This window comes from Puma concolor, chromosome E2 (genome assembly GCF_028749965.1).
Source record: "Puma concolor isolate L17-30 chromosome E2, mPumCon1.1.hap2, whole genome shotgun sequence".
In the NCBI taxonomy this organism is placed as follows: Eukaryota; Metazoa; Chordata; class Mammalia; order Carnivora; family Felidae; genus Puma; species Puma concolor.
The window spans coordinates 55,154,615-55,171,397 of record NC_141681.1 but is presented as its reverse complement, the minus strand read 5'-3'; the positions used below and the strand labels follow the sequence as shown (position 1 = coordinate 55,171,397).

At 51.9% G+C, this 16,783-nt stretch overlaps 2 protein-coding genes across 9 annotated transcripts; one reads left to right on the top strand and one right to left on the bottom strand.

Annotated features, from left to right (window-relative positions):
• Positions 1-842: 842 nt before the first annotated feature.
• Positions 843-16,762, bottom strand: LOC147573754 (uncharacterized). Of its 8 annotated transcripts, none has more exons than XR_015245020.1 (5): positions 15,472-16,659; positions 15,227-15,271; positions 10,850-14,798; positions 8,747-8,835; positions 843-1,141 (listed from the first exon to the last, which is right to left on the bottom strand). XR_015245020.1 is itself a non-coding variant. In XM_086690517.1 (5 exons), exons 1-5 carry the CDS (start codon positions 16,760-16,762, stop codon positions 5,277-5,279), a joined length of 489 nt encoding a protein of 162 aa, XP_086546643.1. In that variant the 3' UTR covers positions 4,867-5,276. The 8 variants fall into 8 exon arrangements, 1 of the variants encoding a protein (XP_086546643.1); XM_086690517.1 differs by lacking the exons at positions 843-1,141; positions 10,850-14,798 and adding an exon at positions 4,867-5,292 and having other exon boundaries at positions 15,624-15,687; positions 16,488-16,762; XR_015245021.1 differs by lacking the exon at positions 843-1,141 and adding an exon at positions 8,092-8,365 and having other exon boundaries at positions 15,472-16,658.
• On the top strand, positions 3,648-13,769 carry NAPSA (napsin A aspartic peptidase). Its single transcript, XM_086690515.1, has 9 exons — positions 3,648-3,797; positions 7,090-7,231; positions 7,319-7,442; positions 7,636-7,754; positions 8,051-8,250; positions 10,056-10,178; positions 10,420-10,564; positions 13,165-13,263; positions 13,466-13,769. Exons 1-9 carry the CDS (start codon positions 3,721-3,723, stop codon positions 13,703-13,705), a joined length of 1,269 nt encoding a protein of 422 aa, XP_086546641.1. The 5' UTR covers positions 3,648-3,720; the 3' UTR covers positions 13,706-13,769.
• Positions 16,763-16,783: the final 21 nt, after the last annotated feature.

Sequence of the window (16,783 nt, the reverse complement as noted above, 5' to 3'; positions counted from 1 at the left end):
AGTGGCTCAGTCAGTTAAGTGTCTGACTTTGGCTAAGGGCATGATTTCACAGCTCATGAGTTCGAGCCCCACTTTGGGCTTTCTGCTATCAGCGCAGAGCCCACTTCGGATCCTCTGTCCCCTTCTCTCTCTGTCCCTCCCCAGCTTGTTCTCTCTCTCAGAATAAACTTTTAAAAACTTATAAAGTAAACCTACCCAAGGTGAAATACAAAATCTTAAACGTACAGCTCGATGCATTTTTACTGATGTATTCACCCATGGAACGCCCACTCAGATTGAGGTAGAGAACATCTCTAGCCTCCCTCAAGGCTCCCACGTGCCCCCTCCCAGTCAATACCCTTGCGAAGGATCACCACTATTCCAACTTCTAAGCTGAGGTTGGTTTTGCCTGTTCTTGAACATAATATGAATGGAATCGCGTGTTTTGGCCTGTTTGGTCTCAAAATACTGTAGATGGGGTAGCTAATAATCATAGATATTTATTTCTCATGGTTCTGGAGGCTGGGAAGCCCACGGATCAAGGCACTGACTGATCGGGTCTGCTTCCTGGTTAATAGCCTTTTCACTGTGTCCACACAAGGGTTGGAGGAGCGGAGGAGCTCTCTATGGTCAATTAAAAAAAATTTTTTTTTTCAACGTTTATTTATTTTTGGGACAGAGAGAGACAGAGCATGAACGGGGGAGGGGCAGAGAAAGAGGAAGACACAGAATCGGAAACAGGCTCCAGGCTCTGAGCCATCAGCCCAGAGCCTGACGTGGGGCTCGAACTCACGGACCACGAGATCGTGACCTGGTGAAGTCGGACGCTTAACCGACTGCGCCAGCCAGGCGCCCCACTCTATGGTCAATTTTAAAAGGGTATGAATCCCATTCTGGAGGTCTCCACCTTCCTGATTGAATGAATCACCTCCCCAAACCCCCACCTCTAAATACTTTGACACTGGGGGTTCGTTTTCAACATTGAATTGGAAGGAGGACACAGACATTCAGTCCATACTAGGCACTCTTCGTTCTGTCACTTATCATTAGGTCTCTGAGAATTACCCATGTCCTGGGGGCGCCTGGCTGGCTCAGTCAGAAGAGCACGTGACTCTTGATCTCTGGGTTGTAAGTTTGAGCCCCACGTTGGGCGCGGAGATTACTAAAAAAAAAATAAAGACACAAAGTTTATTTTTAAAAATTACCCGTATCATTGCATGACTTATCAGTTCATTCCTTTGTATTGCTGAGTAGTGAGCCACTGAATGGATACCTTCCACAGTATGTCTATTCTCAAGCTCACGACCATACTGGTTGTTTCCAGTTTAGGGCTATCGTGAATAATGCCGCTTTATTTTTTATTTTTTTTAAATGTTTATTTCTGAGAGAGAGAGAGAAAAGAGAGAGAGAGAGAGAGAGGGAGAGAGAGAGAGGGAGAGTATGAGCAGGGGAGGGGCAGAGAGAGAGGGAGACCCAGAATCCAAAGCAGGCTCCAGGCTCTGATATGTCAGCATGGAGACCGATGGGGGGGTGGTTGGGGGGGTGGGGCTTGAACTCACAGACCAAGAGACCAAGACCTGAGTTGAAGCCGGATGGAAGCTCAACAGACTGAGCCACCCAGACGCCCCAGGGGACAGGATGTTTCAAGACAATGGAAGAGCTTTTTTTTTTTTCTTTATCTATCTGATTCCATGTAGCTTTGGTGAGGCTGTGGGGAAATTGGGGTTATTATCGCCCCTGCAGTTGGAAGCCTACATCATCACAAGTTCTCTGGGGAGTAACTAAGCAACATATATCCAGATCTACAACTTACATCTGCTCATGGCTGGAGTAATTATGGTTCGAGGAATCGGAATGCAGGGACAACGTGTGACTCTTGATCTTGGGGACATGAGTTTCCCCATGTTGCATGTAAAGATTATTTTTAAAAACAAGAAATCGTCGGGGCGCCTGGGGGGTCAGTCAGTTGAGGGCCCGACTTCAGCTCAGGTCATGATCTCGCGGTTCAGGAGTTCGAGCCCCGCGTCGGGCTCTGTGCTGACAGCTGGGAGCCTGGAGCCTGCTTTGGATTCTGTGTCTCCCTCTCTCTCTGGCCCTCCCCCACTCGTTCTCTAAATAAAACATTAAAAATTTTTTTTTTTTTAAAGAAACCTGGAAATTGTCATGCAGAGGGGCTCCAGGGTGTCTCATTCGGTGCAGTGGGGAGTTCGAGCCCTCCGTTGGGCTTGAGATTCTCTCCCTCTCTGCTTCCTTCTCTCTCTCAAAATAAATGAATGGACTTTAAAAAATGTAAGTTTAAAATATTAAGAAAAAGAAATTGTCATGCAGATATTATGGAATGAGGACACAGAAAAATACATATGCAGAAGATTACTGTAGCATTGTTTTAATATTAGAAAAGGGCAGGGGCACCCGGGTGGCTCAGTGGGTTGAGTGTCAGACTTTTCGTTTACAGCTCAGGTCATAATCTCACAGGTTCGTGAGTTCGAGCCCAGCACTGGGCTCTGCGCTGGTGATGTGGAGCTTGCTCGGGATTCTTTCTCTCCCTCTTTCTATGCCCCTCGTCCGCTCGCATGTGCACTCTCTCTCTGTCTCAAAAATAAACAAACAAACTTAAAAAAAATTTTTTTTTAATTTTTTAATGTTTATTTTTGAGAGAACATTAATTTTTTAATGTTTATTTATTATTGAGGGAATAAATAATAAATTATTTATTAAATAAATAAATATTTATTTTTGAGCGGAGGAGGGACAGAGAGAGAGGGAGACACAGAATGTGAAGCAGGCTCCAGGCTCTGAGCTGTCAGCACAGAGCGCAACGCGGGGCTCGAACTCACGGACTGCAAGGTCATGACCTGAACCGAAGTCGGACACTTAACCGACTGAGCCGCCCAGGTGCCCAACTTTAAAAAAATGTTTAAATTAAAAAAACGACAAGCTGATTATTGACATGTAAATCTAAGCTAGAAAACCAAAGACCTCAAATTGTTTCTCAGAAATGTTTGTAGCTCCATGATCAGTGCGTTTGTTTAAGAATGCAGATTCTTGGGATGAGCACTGGGTGCTGTATGGAAACTAATTTGACAATAACTTTCATATATTAAAAAAAAGGAAAAAAAAGAATGCAGATTCTTGGGCTCTATCTCGGGCCTTGGGAACCAGAATCTCTGAGCGTGGTGCCCAGGAATCTGCATTTTAACTAGACATTCGGATGCCCATTTAATATTTGAGAAACTTAGTCAATGAAAAAAGGGCACAATGAGACCCAGAGAGACATTGTCAAATATTTTTATGCTCTTTGCCCAGTTACCGGGGGAAGGAGCTCCTCTAGTCTGACCCTCTCTCCCTTCCCCCAGATCCTTCGCAACATCCGCCCATCCCTGCACCTGCCCAAGGAAACCTTGTGGTTAATGACTCCCGGAAAAGTGAAGTGAAAGTGGTAAACAAAGCAACAGCAGCCACAGGATTAGAAGTGGGGTGGGGGCCGCGGGAGACCGTCCCTGTCCCCTCGCTGAAGTCGGGAGTGAGGCGACCAGTGACACAAGTTGACATTTCTGGTGTCCCTACAAAAATACTCCGCACGTCCCTCAAAATACACCACCCGCTTCCCGCTCCTGTCCCCCCTCACCCACAGAGAGACTTCACCTCCCCGGTCACCTCAGAAACCCGGAGGTGGGCGGTGAACAAGGGCGGAGTCTCTGAGGAAAGAAAACGGATGGGTCAACACTCGGGTCCCCAGAGATGTCTCCGCTACCGACGCTGCTGCTGTGGTGGCTGCTGCTGCTGACTGTGGAGCCTGCCAGCGCCTCGCTGATCCGGTACTGGGGACCCCATACCGCGAACCTGGGATGGACTCTCCCCCTTTTGCCCTTCAAGACTGGGGCCCCCAAGTTCAGTGACTCCCAAAGCTGGCACCCCAGGACCCGTGACTTCTATCTCTTGGGTTCCCAGACCTCCAAATTGGGCTCTCGCCGCCCTCCCCTCTCCCAGGGTGGGGGGCTTCTGCCCTGATGTGTCCTAAGAGGACACACAGCCCTTTCGGTCCAAGGTCCTCCAATCCTGAGACCCTCAACCGAGGACTCCTCCTTCCCCCCCCTCTCCAAACAAGTTTTTGGGAGATCCCACCCTGAGCTCTGATGATCTGGTACTGGGGTTTCCAGACATGCAACTCCCCTGGCCCCCAACCCAACAGATCTTGGAGACTCAGAACTCTGACTCCCCCAGCTTCACATCTCCCAGACTGTTTAGGTCTCAAGAAGCCCAGTTTGGGGGACTCCAGGGATCCCTCACTCACCTAGCCTCTGGTGCCTCCCACCCCAATCTCTTACTTCTCCTCTCTTCTCCCATCCCCTGGAACGGGGGGGGGGGGGGGGGCAGGGAGGGGTCCTCTTCCAGGAAACATTTCCCCCACTTGACGTTCTTGAGCCTCTCAAAGATTGAGTCATGGCGGGGGTGGGGTGGGGGGTGGCAAAGAAGTGAGTGAGGGGGCAGGGCTCCAAGGACTGATTTTAGGCAGGTACGTGAATATCCCTGCACGCGATGTTTGCTAACCTGCTTCTTGAACCTAATAGATCACGGCCATTTCCCCAGCCAGCACAAAGGGCAGTGATTCTCTTCAGCGTTGTTTCAGGGCCAACAGCATCCTCGGGACCCAGGAACTTGTTAGAAATGCAAACCTTCAGGCTCCATCTCAGACCTAATTCATTAGAAACTACAAGTTCTGAATCTCAGCTCTGGGGCAGGGGCTGGCAAACTCTCAACCTGGGGCCAAATTCAACCTGCCGCCTGTTTTTTTGCGAACGAAGTTTAACAAAACCCAGCCACGTTGTCTAGGGCTGATTTTGTGCTATACAGACGGAGCCGAGCCGTTGCAACAGAGGCTGGGGGAGTTCCATTCTGCAGAGCCAAGTCCTAGCTAGCCGGTCCCGTCTTCAAAATTAGACACATCCTCACAGACACAGCTTTGTGCACCTGTCCAGTGATCTCCTGTGGATGAAACTCATTGAGCTGAAGTGAAGTTGGGTTAAAAGGCGTGTAAGGGCTCAGTGGGTTGAACGTCTGACTTCCTCTCCTGTCGTGATCTCTCAGTTCCTGAGTTTGAGCCCCACCTCGGGCTCACTGCTGTCAGCTGCTGTCATCATGGAGCTCGCTTTGGGTCCTTTGTCCCCATCTCTCTCTCTCTGCCCCTCCCCCCAAAAAAAGGTGTGCACAATTTTAAGCCCAATGATACACATCTGGCAAATCATCCTCCAGAAAGTTGGTATCAATCGATAGCCCCTAGTCAACGGTGAGTATTCTTAGGTCTTTGCCAATCTACAGGGCGAAAAAAGTTTTCTGACTCTCATCATTTGTATTCTTTTGACAACTCTTGGGGTTGGACATCTAACATAAAAAGATGTTATTTGTTTAGAAGCTGTTTGTACTTCTGCAAATTACCTGTTTGTGTCCTTTGCTTATTATCCTGGTAAATGTCAAGAACTGTAATGTTAGCTTGCCACAGTTTTGTGGCTGCTTGTAGAAGACACAAGACCCCCGGGTCAGAGACAAGGACAGGTTATTACTCTTGGCAACAGTAGTAGCCAGAGTATCAGTTCTCTGAGCCCCAGTTCCCACAGGGCGAGATGAAGAGAGCTGGCTGAGATCTGCCCATGCAGTAGGGTGCATTACAGGAGGGGAACCCCAAGTTTAGGGAACCTGGACCTTTCACAATGGATCATAAACCTGCGTGCTCTTTGGCCCAGAGGGAGACACTGTTTCTCCCCCAAGGCTGTTCACTAAATGAAATCCTTGACAAGGGCAGTCAGTCTGTCTGCAGAAATGTGAGAGAACCATGAGGGAATTGTCTTCCAACACCGGGTTGTTTATCTTATTCTTATTTGCTTGTAAAAGCTCTTTGCATATTAGATATATTAATTCTTTGACATACAACTTGTAATTATTTCCCTTAGATTTTTATTTATTTTATTTATTTTTTTTTTAATTTTTTTTCAACGTTTTTATTTATTTTTGGGACAGAGAGAGACAGAGCATGAACGGGGGAGGGGCAGAGAGAGAGGGAGACACAGAATCGGAAACAGGCTCCAGGCTCCGAGCCATCAGCCCAGAGCCTGACGCGGGGCTCAAACTCACAGACCGCGAGATCGTGACCTGGCTGAAGTCGGACGCTTAACCGACTGCGCCACCCAGGCGCCCCTCCCTTAGATTTTTAGAAAACGTTTTAAACAGCTTTGTGTGTTGGGGAAGGGAGTACAAAGGTTTAAAATTTTAGAGTTACATTCATCAATCCTCTCCCCAATGATTTCTGGTCTTGGTATCATGATTTGAAAAATCTTACTCTTCCCAGAGTTATGTAAACATTTTACTTCTCTCTAGTGCTCTTATGTTACATTTCACATTAGATCTTTGATTATCTGCAACGTATTTTATTATTATCTTTTTAATGTTCATTTATTTTTGAGAGAGACAGAGACAGAGTACGAGAGGGGGAGGAGCAGCGAGAGAGGGAGACACAGAATCTGAAGCAGGCTCCAGGCTCCGAGCTGTCAGCACAGAGCCCGATGCTGGGGCTCGAACTCATGAACCGCGAGATCATGATCCGAGCCCAAGTCGGACACTTAACCGACTGAGCCACCCAGGTGCCCCAAGGCATGTATTTTAGTGTAAAGAGTGAAACTGGGATTTGGTGCTTACAGTCTCCCCCACACCAACAGTGAAGAAAATAGTCTCCAACATCATGAAGTGAAGCATGCAAGTGTTTTTTGCCAAGTCTAGTTTCATGGTGGGGTCTTTGAAAGCCTTTGTGAGTGTCGAGTTCCCGAGGATGGCTTATGTTATGTTCTTTGAAATGGCCCTTATTGAAAGACTTTGGGGAAAGTCTGCTTGGGGTGGGCTGGTTCGCTCTTGCAGAGTCTTTGGGGAGATTTGTCATCATGGTTTGATAGGTATTCCGTTGGGTTTCCTGGAAGGTTGTTATTGCAGGGTTTCTGACAATGGCTGCTGTTGTAGGACCATTGAGATGTTTGCTTTGTCGTTCCACCCTATTTGGGAGATTCCTTTATGGAGGGTCTCCAGGAAGAGTAATTTCCTAAGTGTCAGTATCCGCCCCCACAGGATCCCTCTCCGCCGCGTGCACACTGGACACAGGACTCTGAACCCACTGAGGGGATGGGGGAAGCCAGCAGCGACCCCCGCTTTGGGGGCCCCCTCCCCTGGAGACAAGCCCACCTTCATACCTCTCTCTAACTACATGAATGTGAGTCACAGCCCCAGAGAGTCCTCACCCTCCTCCCCACTTAAGAAGTCAAACCCTTCATTCACCCTCTCTCCGTTTGACCCTCAGGTCCAGTATTACGGGGAAATTGGACTGGGAACGCCCCCACAAAACTTCTCTGTCGTTTTTGACACTGGCTCCTCCAATCTCTGGGTCCCGTCCATAAGATGCCATTTCTTCAGCCTGCCCTGCTGTGAGCTTTCATGGGGGAGGATGAGACTGAACAGGGGTGATGGGAGAAGTGGGGCCTGGGTCTTGGCTTCCCGAGGATTTCTGAGGTGCTGTTCTCTTCTGACATGCCCTCACGGGTCACAAGTTCACAAAGGCAGGAGGCCACTGGGGAGACTCCCTTCCTCCAGTGACACCTCCCTGATCTTCTGACCTAGGGCTCCACCACCGTTTCAACCCCAAGGCCTCCAGCTCCTTCCAATCCAATGGGACCAAGTTTGCCATTCAGTATGGAACTGGGAGGCTAGCTGGCATCCTGAGTGAGGACAAGCTGACTGTGCGTGACCACTGACCCCAGGAAGACTTGAGGCTGGGAGAACCCCCACCGTCTGCGAGGATCTGGCTTAGGGAGGGGGCTTAGGAGGCAGGGCTTCCTGGGGAAAGGGATGAAGGGGGCGGGGTTAACTGGTTAAAGGGGTGGGCTTCCTAAGTGGGGAAGCAATCCTTCCTAGACGGTTGGGGGCTGTTTTCAGGTGTGTCCATATGGGATTCATGCCTTGGTTTGGAACATTTCAGGGTTATGTAGGTTATGTCTTTCAAGAAGCAACCTGCCCCATTTGAATCTATCCGTAGATTGGAGGAATGATGAATGCATCAGTGATTTTTGGAGAGGCTCTGTGGGAGTCCAGCCTGGTGTTCACTCTTGCCCGCTTCGATGGGATACTGGGCCTTGCTTTCCCCGTTCTGGCCGTGGGAGGGGTCCGACCCCCACTGGATGTACTGGTGGACCAGGGGCTACTGGATAAGCCCGTCTTCTCCTTCTACCTCAACAGGTAATGGGCGAGGGTCTACCTTCCTATGAGTCCTAGCCCCGATTAAGATGTTCTGTCTGCTTTCAGAAGTCCCATGTCCAATAAAGGAAGTCTCATCTTCCACTCAGGAAGTCACCTACCCAATATAAATAACACGTGATCAAAAAGTCCCACTCACCGAGCAACCTTAAGACCTACTACAAGCACTCACTGTCACTTTAAATGCCTCATGTTTCAAACCCAAACCAGGAAACTCCGTGCCTTGCCTACTCAACTTAGGAACTCCCTCTTCCCCGCACACAAAGCCCAAATTCCATTTGAGAATACATTCCAGAAGTCCGAAGCTACCCATTTTAATCGAAGAAGTCCCACCTATCTTTTAGGAAGCTCAACTTTACGCTCAGAAAGCCCCACCCACCATCCAGGAAGGCCCCACCTTCCCTCTGGAGGTCCATCCCCCACAGTCATAAAATCCTACGCCTGAGCAGGTCCCACCCACTCGGGAAGCTCCACTTACCTCTGGAGGGGTCCTCTCCTTCCACACCTCCAGGAATCCCCGCCCTTCTCAGCCAAATCAGGAAGTCTGCCACCTCTGACCCATGAGACCTACAATTTAGAAAGTCTCACCATGTGCCCAGGAAGCCACCCCACTTCTGCCCAAGTGACACCTGCCAGAGCCAATTCGCAAACCCCAGGGCTCCATGTGCACTCCACCCCAGTGGCTCAGTTGGTGAAGAGTCCAATTCTCGATTTCAGCTCAGGTCAAGCTCTTCCGCTGGGTGGGGCGCCTGCTTAAGATTCTCTCTCCCCCCTCTCTGCCCCTCCCCTGCTCACCCGCACGCGTATGTGCTCTCTTCCAGTAAGTAACAAATTCCACCCCAAAAGTTCTACCTTCCACAGTCAAATCAAGAAGCCCTGGGGGCTGCTGCGTGGTTCAGTCGTTAAGTATCTGACTTTGGCTCAGGTCATGATCTCATGGTTCGTGAGTTCGAACCACGTATCTGATGAGCTCAAGCCCCACTTCAGGTAAAAAAAAAAAAACAGGAGCCCACTCTGGGTGAGCCCCGCTTCCCTCTCTCTCTCTCTCTCTCAAAATAATAATAATAATTAATTAAAAAATTTAAAAATAAAAATAAAAAAAGAAGTCCTGTCCCCACTTCAGAAGCCCCCCAGGACCCTAAAAGACCTTCACCAAGAAAAGTCCCATTTCCTTTTCCTTTTTTTGCTTTGCTTCCAGTCCCAACATCTAGACCCTGCCTACATCCCACTACTCCACCCAGAACTGGTGACCTCCCATTGGCAGGAATTCCCTGCCTTTTTTTTAAGTTTATTTATTTATTAAAAAAGGGTTTTATTTTTTAAATGTTTATTCATTTTTGAGAGACAGAGAGAGACAGTGTTAGCGGGGGAGGGGCGGGGGGGGCAGAGAGAGAGGGAGACACAGAACCTGAAGCAGGCTCCAGGCTCTGAGCTGTGAGCACGGAGCCCGATGTGGGGCTTGAACCCACGAACTTTGAGATCATGACCTGACTGAAGTCGGACGCTTAACCGACTGAGCCACCCAGGCACCCCAAGTTTGTTTATTTATTTTTGAGAGACAGTAAGAGAACACAGTGCATGCGCGTGCAAGCCAGGGGAGGGACAGAGAGAAAAGGGAGACAGACAATCCCAAACAGGCTCCGCAATGTCAGCACAGAGCCTGATACAGGGCTCGAACCCACGAACCATGAGAAATCTCAACCGACTGAGCCACCCAGGAGCCCCAGGAACTCTCTTCCTTGACCCTGCCAGGCCGGCAGGACACTGACGGCACTTTGCCTCTGCAGGGATCCTGAAGCGGCCGACGGAGGAGAGCTGGTCCTGGGGGGCTCTGATCCGGCTCACTATATCCCACCCCTCACCTTCGTGCCAGTCACGATCCCCGCCTACTGGCAGATCCACATGGGGCGGTGAGAGACCTGGCCTCCTAGGTCTGGGAGGAATGGGCCAGAGACCAATCCCCATTGTCCTGGGGAGGAGGGAGCTGGAGGCCTGGACTCCTGCTCTGAGGGAGGAGGAAGCTGGGGGCCTGGACTCCTGGGTCTGGGGGAGGAGGGGCTGGGCCAGGGCTCCTGTGATTGAGGGAGGAGGGGCTGAGGGCCTGGATTCCTAGGACACTGGCTCCAACGTCTACCCTTTGCCCCCTCACAGTATGAAGGTGGGCACAGGGCTGACCCTTTGTGCCCAGGGCTGCGCTGCCATCCTGGACACGGGCACATCCCTCATCACAGGACCCACTGAAGAGATCCGGGCCCTGAATACAGCCATTGGAGGAATCTCCTTGCTGGTGGGCGTGGTGAGGACCTAGTGTCTGGTGGGGCTTTGATGGCAAACACTGGGCAGGATGCTTGGGGCCCGAGGGTGGGATTAGGTGGTTAAGAGGTATCCCAAGGCAGAAGGCACTGGGCGTCACGAGTGACAGGCTGTGGGGCAGTGGTCGGAAGCAAGGACACTTCCTAGGCATCTGCTGCGTGAGTCTGGAGATGGTGATACGGGTTGATTCAGGACTGCATGGGAGTGAGAAGCCTAGGGAGCCTGGGGACATCCGGGGGAGGTACACAGGAAGCTGAGGAATATTTACCATCAGATGGTACTCAAAGCCTTGGAGGGCAGCCGTCTCTGGGAGAGAGAAGAGGTCTCAGGAGCAGCCTTGGGGAACATCCACATGGAGAAGTGGAGACAGGGCAGGAGCAGTGGCAGGCAGGGGAGGGGCGCCTGGAGAGTGGGGGCTCACTGAGGTTGTGCAAAGGAAGCTTCAGGCATGGAGGGGCACGGTGAACATAAAAGGTGCTCACCCACTTCTCATCAGCAGGCCCTTCAGTTTGGGAGGGGCGGGGGGGGGCAGGGGGCGGGTCCTTCCAGGTAGAAATTTCCACGAGGTCTATCAAATGCCTAGGATGTGGGCTTATAATGAGCCAAGGGAACCAGGTAGATTGGAGTGGTTATGGGCGTGGGTTGTCCGGGTTGGAACCCAGCTCTGCCACTGTTTTCTCTTGGACAAGCCACTTAATATTCCTTTGCCTCAGGGCGCCTGGGTGGCTCAGTTGGTTAAGCGTGGGTGCGAGCCCCACGTCAGGCTCTGTGCCGACAGCTCAGAGCCTGGAGCCTGCTTGAGATTATGTCTCCCTCTCTCTCTCTCTCTGCCCCTCCCCTGCTCACACTCTGTCTCTTTCTCTCTCTAACATAAATAAAACATTAATATTCCTTTGCCTCAGTTTCCTAACTTCTAAAACAGGGTTACTAATACTCGTGTTTTAGGTATGTTGTGAGGGTTGAATGCATTAGCCTACATAAGGTTCTAAACTGATGCTCTGATCATACACTGGAAATCAACCTTGTTCCCGTTATTCCTTATCTTCCCAACAAGGTAATGACTATTGGTTTTGAAGAAAGACAGACTTCCTGGCAGTTACTTACAGTGGCCTAACATTGTATTCTTGGGTACTTGGGGGGTGGTGGGATTTGAGGTAACGTGGAGAACAACTGTTCTAACTATCTAAAAAAGGCAGCTCTCAGGACGCCCGGGTGGCTGTCGATTAAGCTTTTTGACTTCAGCTCAGGTCATGATCTCACTGTTCAGGAGTTCGAGTCCGCATTGGGTGAGCTCGAGCCCGGCTTCAGGGTGAGCCAGACTCTGTCTCTCTCTCTCTCTCTCCCTCTCTCTCTCTCTCTGTCCCTCGTGGGATTCTGTCTCTCACTCTGTCTCCACCCTCACTCACTTGCACTCTCTCTCTCTCTCTTGCTCTCTCAAAAAATAAAAATAAACATAACAAAAATAAAAAGGGCCGCTCTCAGCCACTCAGCTCCGGCTAAGTATTCCCATGTGGGGAAAGCCAGATCTCCTGGTTTGTTGGAGAAAGCTGAAAACATTATTTGAAAGCTCCTGGTTTGGGCCACAGACCACCCCTTAAACAAAGGAAACGAGCCAATCAACAAGGAATGACTAGGTATTTAGAGTTATCAAGCCAATAAGGGCAGAAACTGAAAAGAAGGAACAAGGGGGAAAGGAAGGAGGGGGTGACCAAAACCTTATAAAACAAGGTCCCTTGCCTACAGCCACAGGTATTCACCTTCGAATGTCCCCTCTCTGTAAAGAGAGTTTTCATACTGTTTTGTTTTGTTTTTTTTTTAAGTTTCTTTATTTGTTTTGAGAGAGAGAGAATGCGCGTGCTTGCGAGTTGGGGAAGGGCAGAGAGAGGGAGAGACAGAATCCCAAGCAGGCTCTGTGCCACCAGCCCGATGCAGGCCTCGAACCCATGAACCATGAGATCATGAACTGAGCTGAACCCAAGAGTTGGATGTTTAACCGTCTGAGCCATCCAGGCGCCACCATATTATTCGTAACTTTCTAATTTTCAATAATAAACTTTGGCCCGCTGCTCACTTAAAAAACAAGCAAGCAAGCAAGCCCCTGGTTTGTGATAACACTTACTATGTGTCCAGGCATTCTTCCAAACTAACTTATTATCCACATAACATACCTATGAAGTGTTACTATCAACTACACCTTCAAATTGGACACCGCGCGGCACAGAGAGATTAAGTAACTTGCCTAAGGCTGCACAGCAGCAGACTCCAAGGATACCACCTGCACCACCGTGGGGTACAGTTGGTAACTAATTTTTAAAACATTTTAGACACAGTGCAAGACAACTTAAATGCACCCTGTGGGCTCCATGTGCCTCGGGGCCGGTAGTTTCTGATCCACAAGTAGATGAAGGAAAAGAGGGTTTGATCAAATGGGAGCCTAAAGGAAGTGACAACAACTATGTTAGGGGCGAAGGAAGAGCGGGTGAGGCGAGAGAAGGCAGCAGAACTTGACCGCACAAGACCGTGAAGACCTATCTTAAGCAGAGCGGGAATCCCTCAGCCCCACTTGTTCCTCTTCTCCCTCAGTACCTCATCCAGTGCGAGACAATCCCCACGCTGCCCCCCGTCTCCTTCCTCCTTGGTGGGGTCTGGTTTAACCTCACGGCTCAGGACTACGTCATCCAGGTAGGTGGCCGTCACAAGGCAGTGACGCAATAAGATGGGATTTGAGAGGATGGAGCTGGGAACGAGACATCACTGGGACGGAGTCGGGGCCACAGAAACATTTCTGGTGCCAGGGGTAGTGGGCGGGGCAAAGCTGTGGCTCCCGGGGAAGAGGCGGGTTCGGTGTGCCTGACACCCAGTGGCCCGTTTTGTCGCCTTGCAGAGCGTTCGGGGTGGTTTCCGCCTCTGCTTGTCCGGCTTCCAGGCCTTCGACATGCCTTCGCCTGCAGGACCCCTCTGGATTCTCGGCGATGTCTTCTTGCGGACCTACGTAGCCGTCTTCGACCGCGGGAACCTGACGAGCGGGGCCCGAGTGGGGCTGGCGCGCTCTCGCTTTGGGGAAACCGTACCACGAAAGGGTGGGCCCGCGCAGGCGCAGTTCTCCGGTTGGCGCCTCGGTTAGGCGCATGCGCACCGAGTGGTAGTCGAGGCCCAGGTACTCCGTAAAAATCCGTTCTTACCATTGACTCTACCTGGGTCACTTTTTTCTTTTTTTTAAGCGCGTGATTTTTGGAGAGAAAAGTTAGGGTCCAGCTCTCTGACTTGAGGAAGAAAGGAAGGAGAAAGGTATCACTCCTTTTCTCCAGGGCAGGGCTCCCGCCGGTGCGGAGGTCTTGTACTACGAATCCCAGGAGGCCCTTCGCCTACGCTGTCTGTAGACAGAGGCGTCCGGCACCGCGAAGCCTCATGGACCTTGTATTCCAGGCCGTGTTCTCGTCTTGCCGGGGGCGGGCGCAGCCACAACATGCGTGGGAGGCGACAGGTCGCGACGGCAGCGACAGGTGGCAGTGGGGGGTGGTGCCTGAATCGTAAAGGGCTTCCCAACCCTTGTTTTAAGGGGAGGGGATATGATTCCCGCAGACTTCAACCTCTGTTCTTCCTTTCTCCCCTTGGGATTCCGAGACCCCTGGGTCCGCCATAAAGGCGGGGCTTGAAGCCCCCGGGTTGGGGGAGCTGTGCTGTCCCTCCTCCGGCGATGATGTCATCCCCCCCCTCCGCAGCTTCTTGCTGCCCTGAGCTGCCGGGGCTGGGTCACCCCTCCCCCAACGCCAGCCCCGGATTCCCCCATCCCCGCCCCGCCTCGACTTGGGGTGAGTACGGGGGGAGGGGGAGAAGGCACAGGGTCCGGGGGCGGTAAAACGACCCAAATCCCAGTTTTGGAGGCGAGAGACCCGGGAGATGGGGACTCAAAGATTACAGCGGAGAAATTCTTCCTTAATAACGAGCTTTGGGAGCCAAGATTCTTGGAAGGCCTGGGGGGACCAAGGATCGTAGGCGGAGAGTCTCCATATTTTCAGCTTTACTGTTCGGGAGACCCTCTTTCCTGGATTTATAACTGATGGGAATGGGGGTGGAGGAACGAGGCTGGGATCCTAGAAGTCGGGAAGCGGGAGACCCTTTCCCAATTCCAGGGCCTTGGAGAATGGGGGAGGGGGGATGAGGGGGGCGCCAAGGATGACAGAGGTGGGAGTTTGGAGCTTTCAGGAATTTTGTGCCTGGAGGACCAGGAAAAGGATAGATTGGGAAGGAGGAGGGGTGGGAAAGGGCTGGAAACCAGGACAGACATTGGTCTACAGCCTCCTGGTGTCCATCGCCCCAAATCAAGTCCGCTTCCCCCTGGTCTGTTTGCAGGGCTGGGTGTCCCATACCCGGAGCCTACATTATGCCTCCAGTCGCCTACCCCATGGGTATAGACTCGAGGCTCACAAATCCCCCACATACCCCGGTGGGTCCTGGAGAGGGCCACGAGGGAGTGGTGGCATTCAGTTTTCCCTGGACCTGATGGAGTCTGGACTATACTGTTACTTCTTGCCCCAGGGCCTCCGCCCCGCTCCCATGGTCTTTAATCTGGAGTCTCATCCCATATCGTCCCCTATGGCAGCCCCCTCGCCCACAGCCCCCACCTTCTCCCACACCTTCTGACCTCTGCAAAAACGCTGATTTGGTAACTGGATCCCGTGCCTGGCTGCTGTCAAAAGCAGAAGAGAAAAGTAGAGTTGGGGGGAGGGGAGAGGATATAAGGGAGCATAGCTGATTTTTAGGTGTTTACTCTAGTCCCTACTCCCACCCCTAGTGCCTACCCAACCCCTCCTCCAGCCACCACCCCCACTCGTGACTCGCTCAGAAACCTCACTCAACCCAAGCCTCAACCTAAGCCCAGTCCCTCACCTCAGGATTCACTGCTTCTGCCTGGGGATACACCAGAATTCAGGGTAGAGAAGAGTAGGAAGTTTTGATGTCTTTTCTCTGCCTTCCTGGGTCCCATCGGGGGCCTGAGTACCGCCCAGGGTCTGGGGGGGGGGGGGCGGTGAAGGAAATACCTCCTTGGTCTGCAGGACAGGCTCCACTTCTGCAACTCTCTCCGCAGTGACGCAGCCTCGGGTCCTGGCCAGGATGGGGGTTAGAGGGGGTGATGGAGGGACAGAGACCAAAGGACAGCGGGACAAAGTCCCAAAGAAGTGGAGACAGAGCCTCATAAGGGGATGAAAGAGGCACGGGGAGTGGGGATAGAGACCCGCATAGGGTGACAGAGAGAAAAAGGAGAGAAAGAGAAAAGGCACTTACAGAGGAGGGAGAGAGACGGAGGAGAGGAAAAAGATACTGACAGAGAGGTCGTCAGAGAACAAGAGCAAGGGGGACAGAGATGCAGATGAATGGATAGAGACGGGGGGTGGGGGGTACAGGCTGGGAGAGGGGAGTGGAGGACAGAGACACAAAGAAGAGGGACAGAGACCTGGAGGGGACAGAGACCCAGGGAGAGGAAGACAAGGGCCTAGGCTAAGGAGGACAGCGCCCCAGAGAGGGAGTGGAGGACAGAGACACAAAGAGAAGAGACAGAGACCGGGAGGGGGCAGAGGCCCAGAGAGACAGAGAGGCAAATCCCCGAGAATAAGCTACAGAGACCAGGAGAAAGGGACTGGGGGTGGGGGGACGGAGACACAGTTGGGGGAGAGGAGACTGAACCTTAGGGAGAAGGGAGTAAAGACTCAGAAGGAGGGGAACAGATTCAGAGAACAATGAGACAGAGACCCGGAGGGAGGGTAGAGACTTAGAAAAGAGGGTCCAGAGTCTCAGCGGGGCGAGGGCAGAGACGAGGGGACAAATAAATACTCAAAGAAAGGGGATAGAAAGACATCGAGAGACACAAAAACGGGAGCGGGGGCGGGTGGATAGGCGATACGAACCAGCCGCCGCACCTGCAGAGGGAGGCGGTGGGCCAGGGATAATGCAGCGGGAGAAAGCCCGCAGCCCCTGACCCGCCCCCTTCGCTCCCGCAGGCACCGCCTCCTCCCGCCGCAGCCGGGGCAGAAGCTGAGGCCCCCGCTCCAGCGCCTGCGCCCAGCTGCTCGGTGTCTGGCCAGCCAAGGGGGCGGGGCAGGACACGCCCCTCCACTAGCCCCGCCCCAACTCTCCGCTCCCGCCGGGACTTTCGGACACCTAGCCCCGCTCTATTTCTCATTGGCCCCGCTTATTTCCTCAG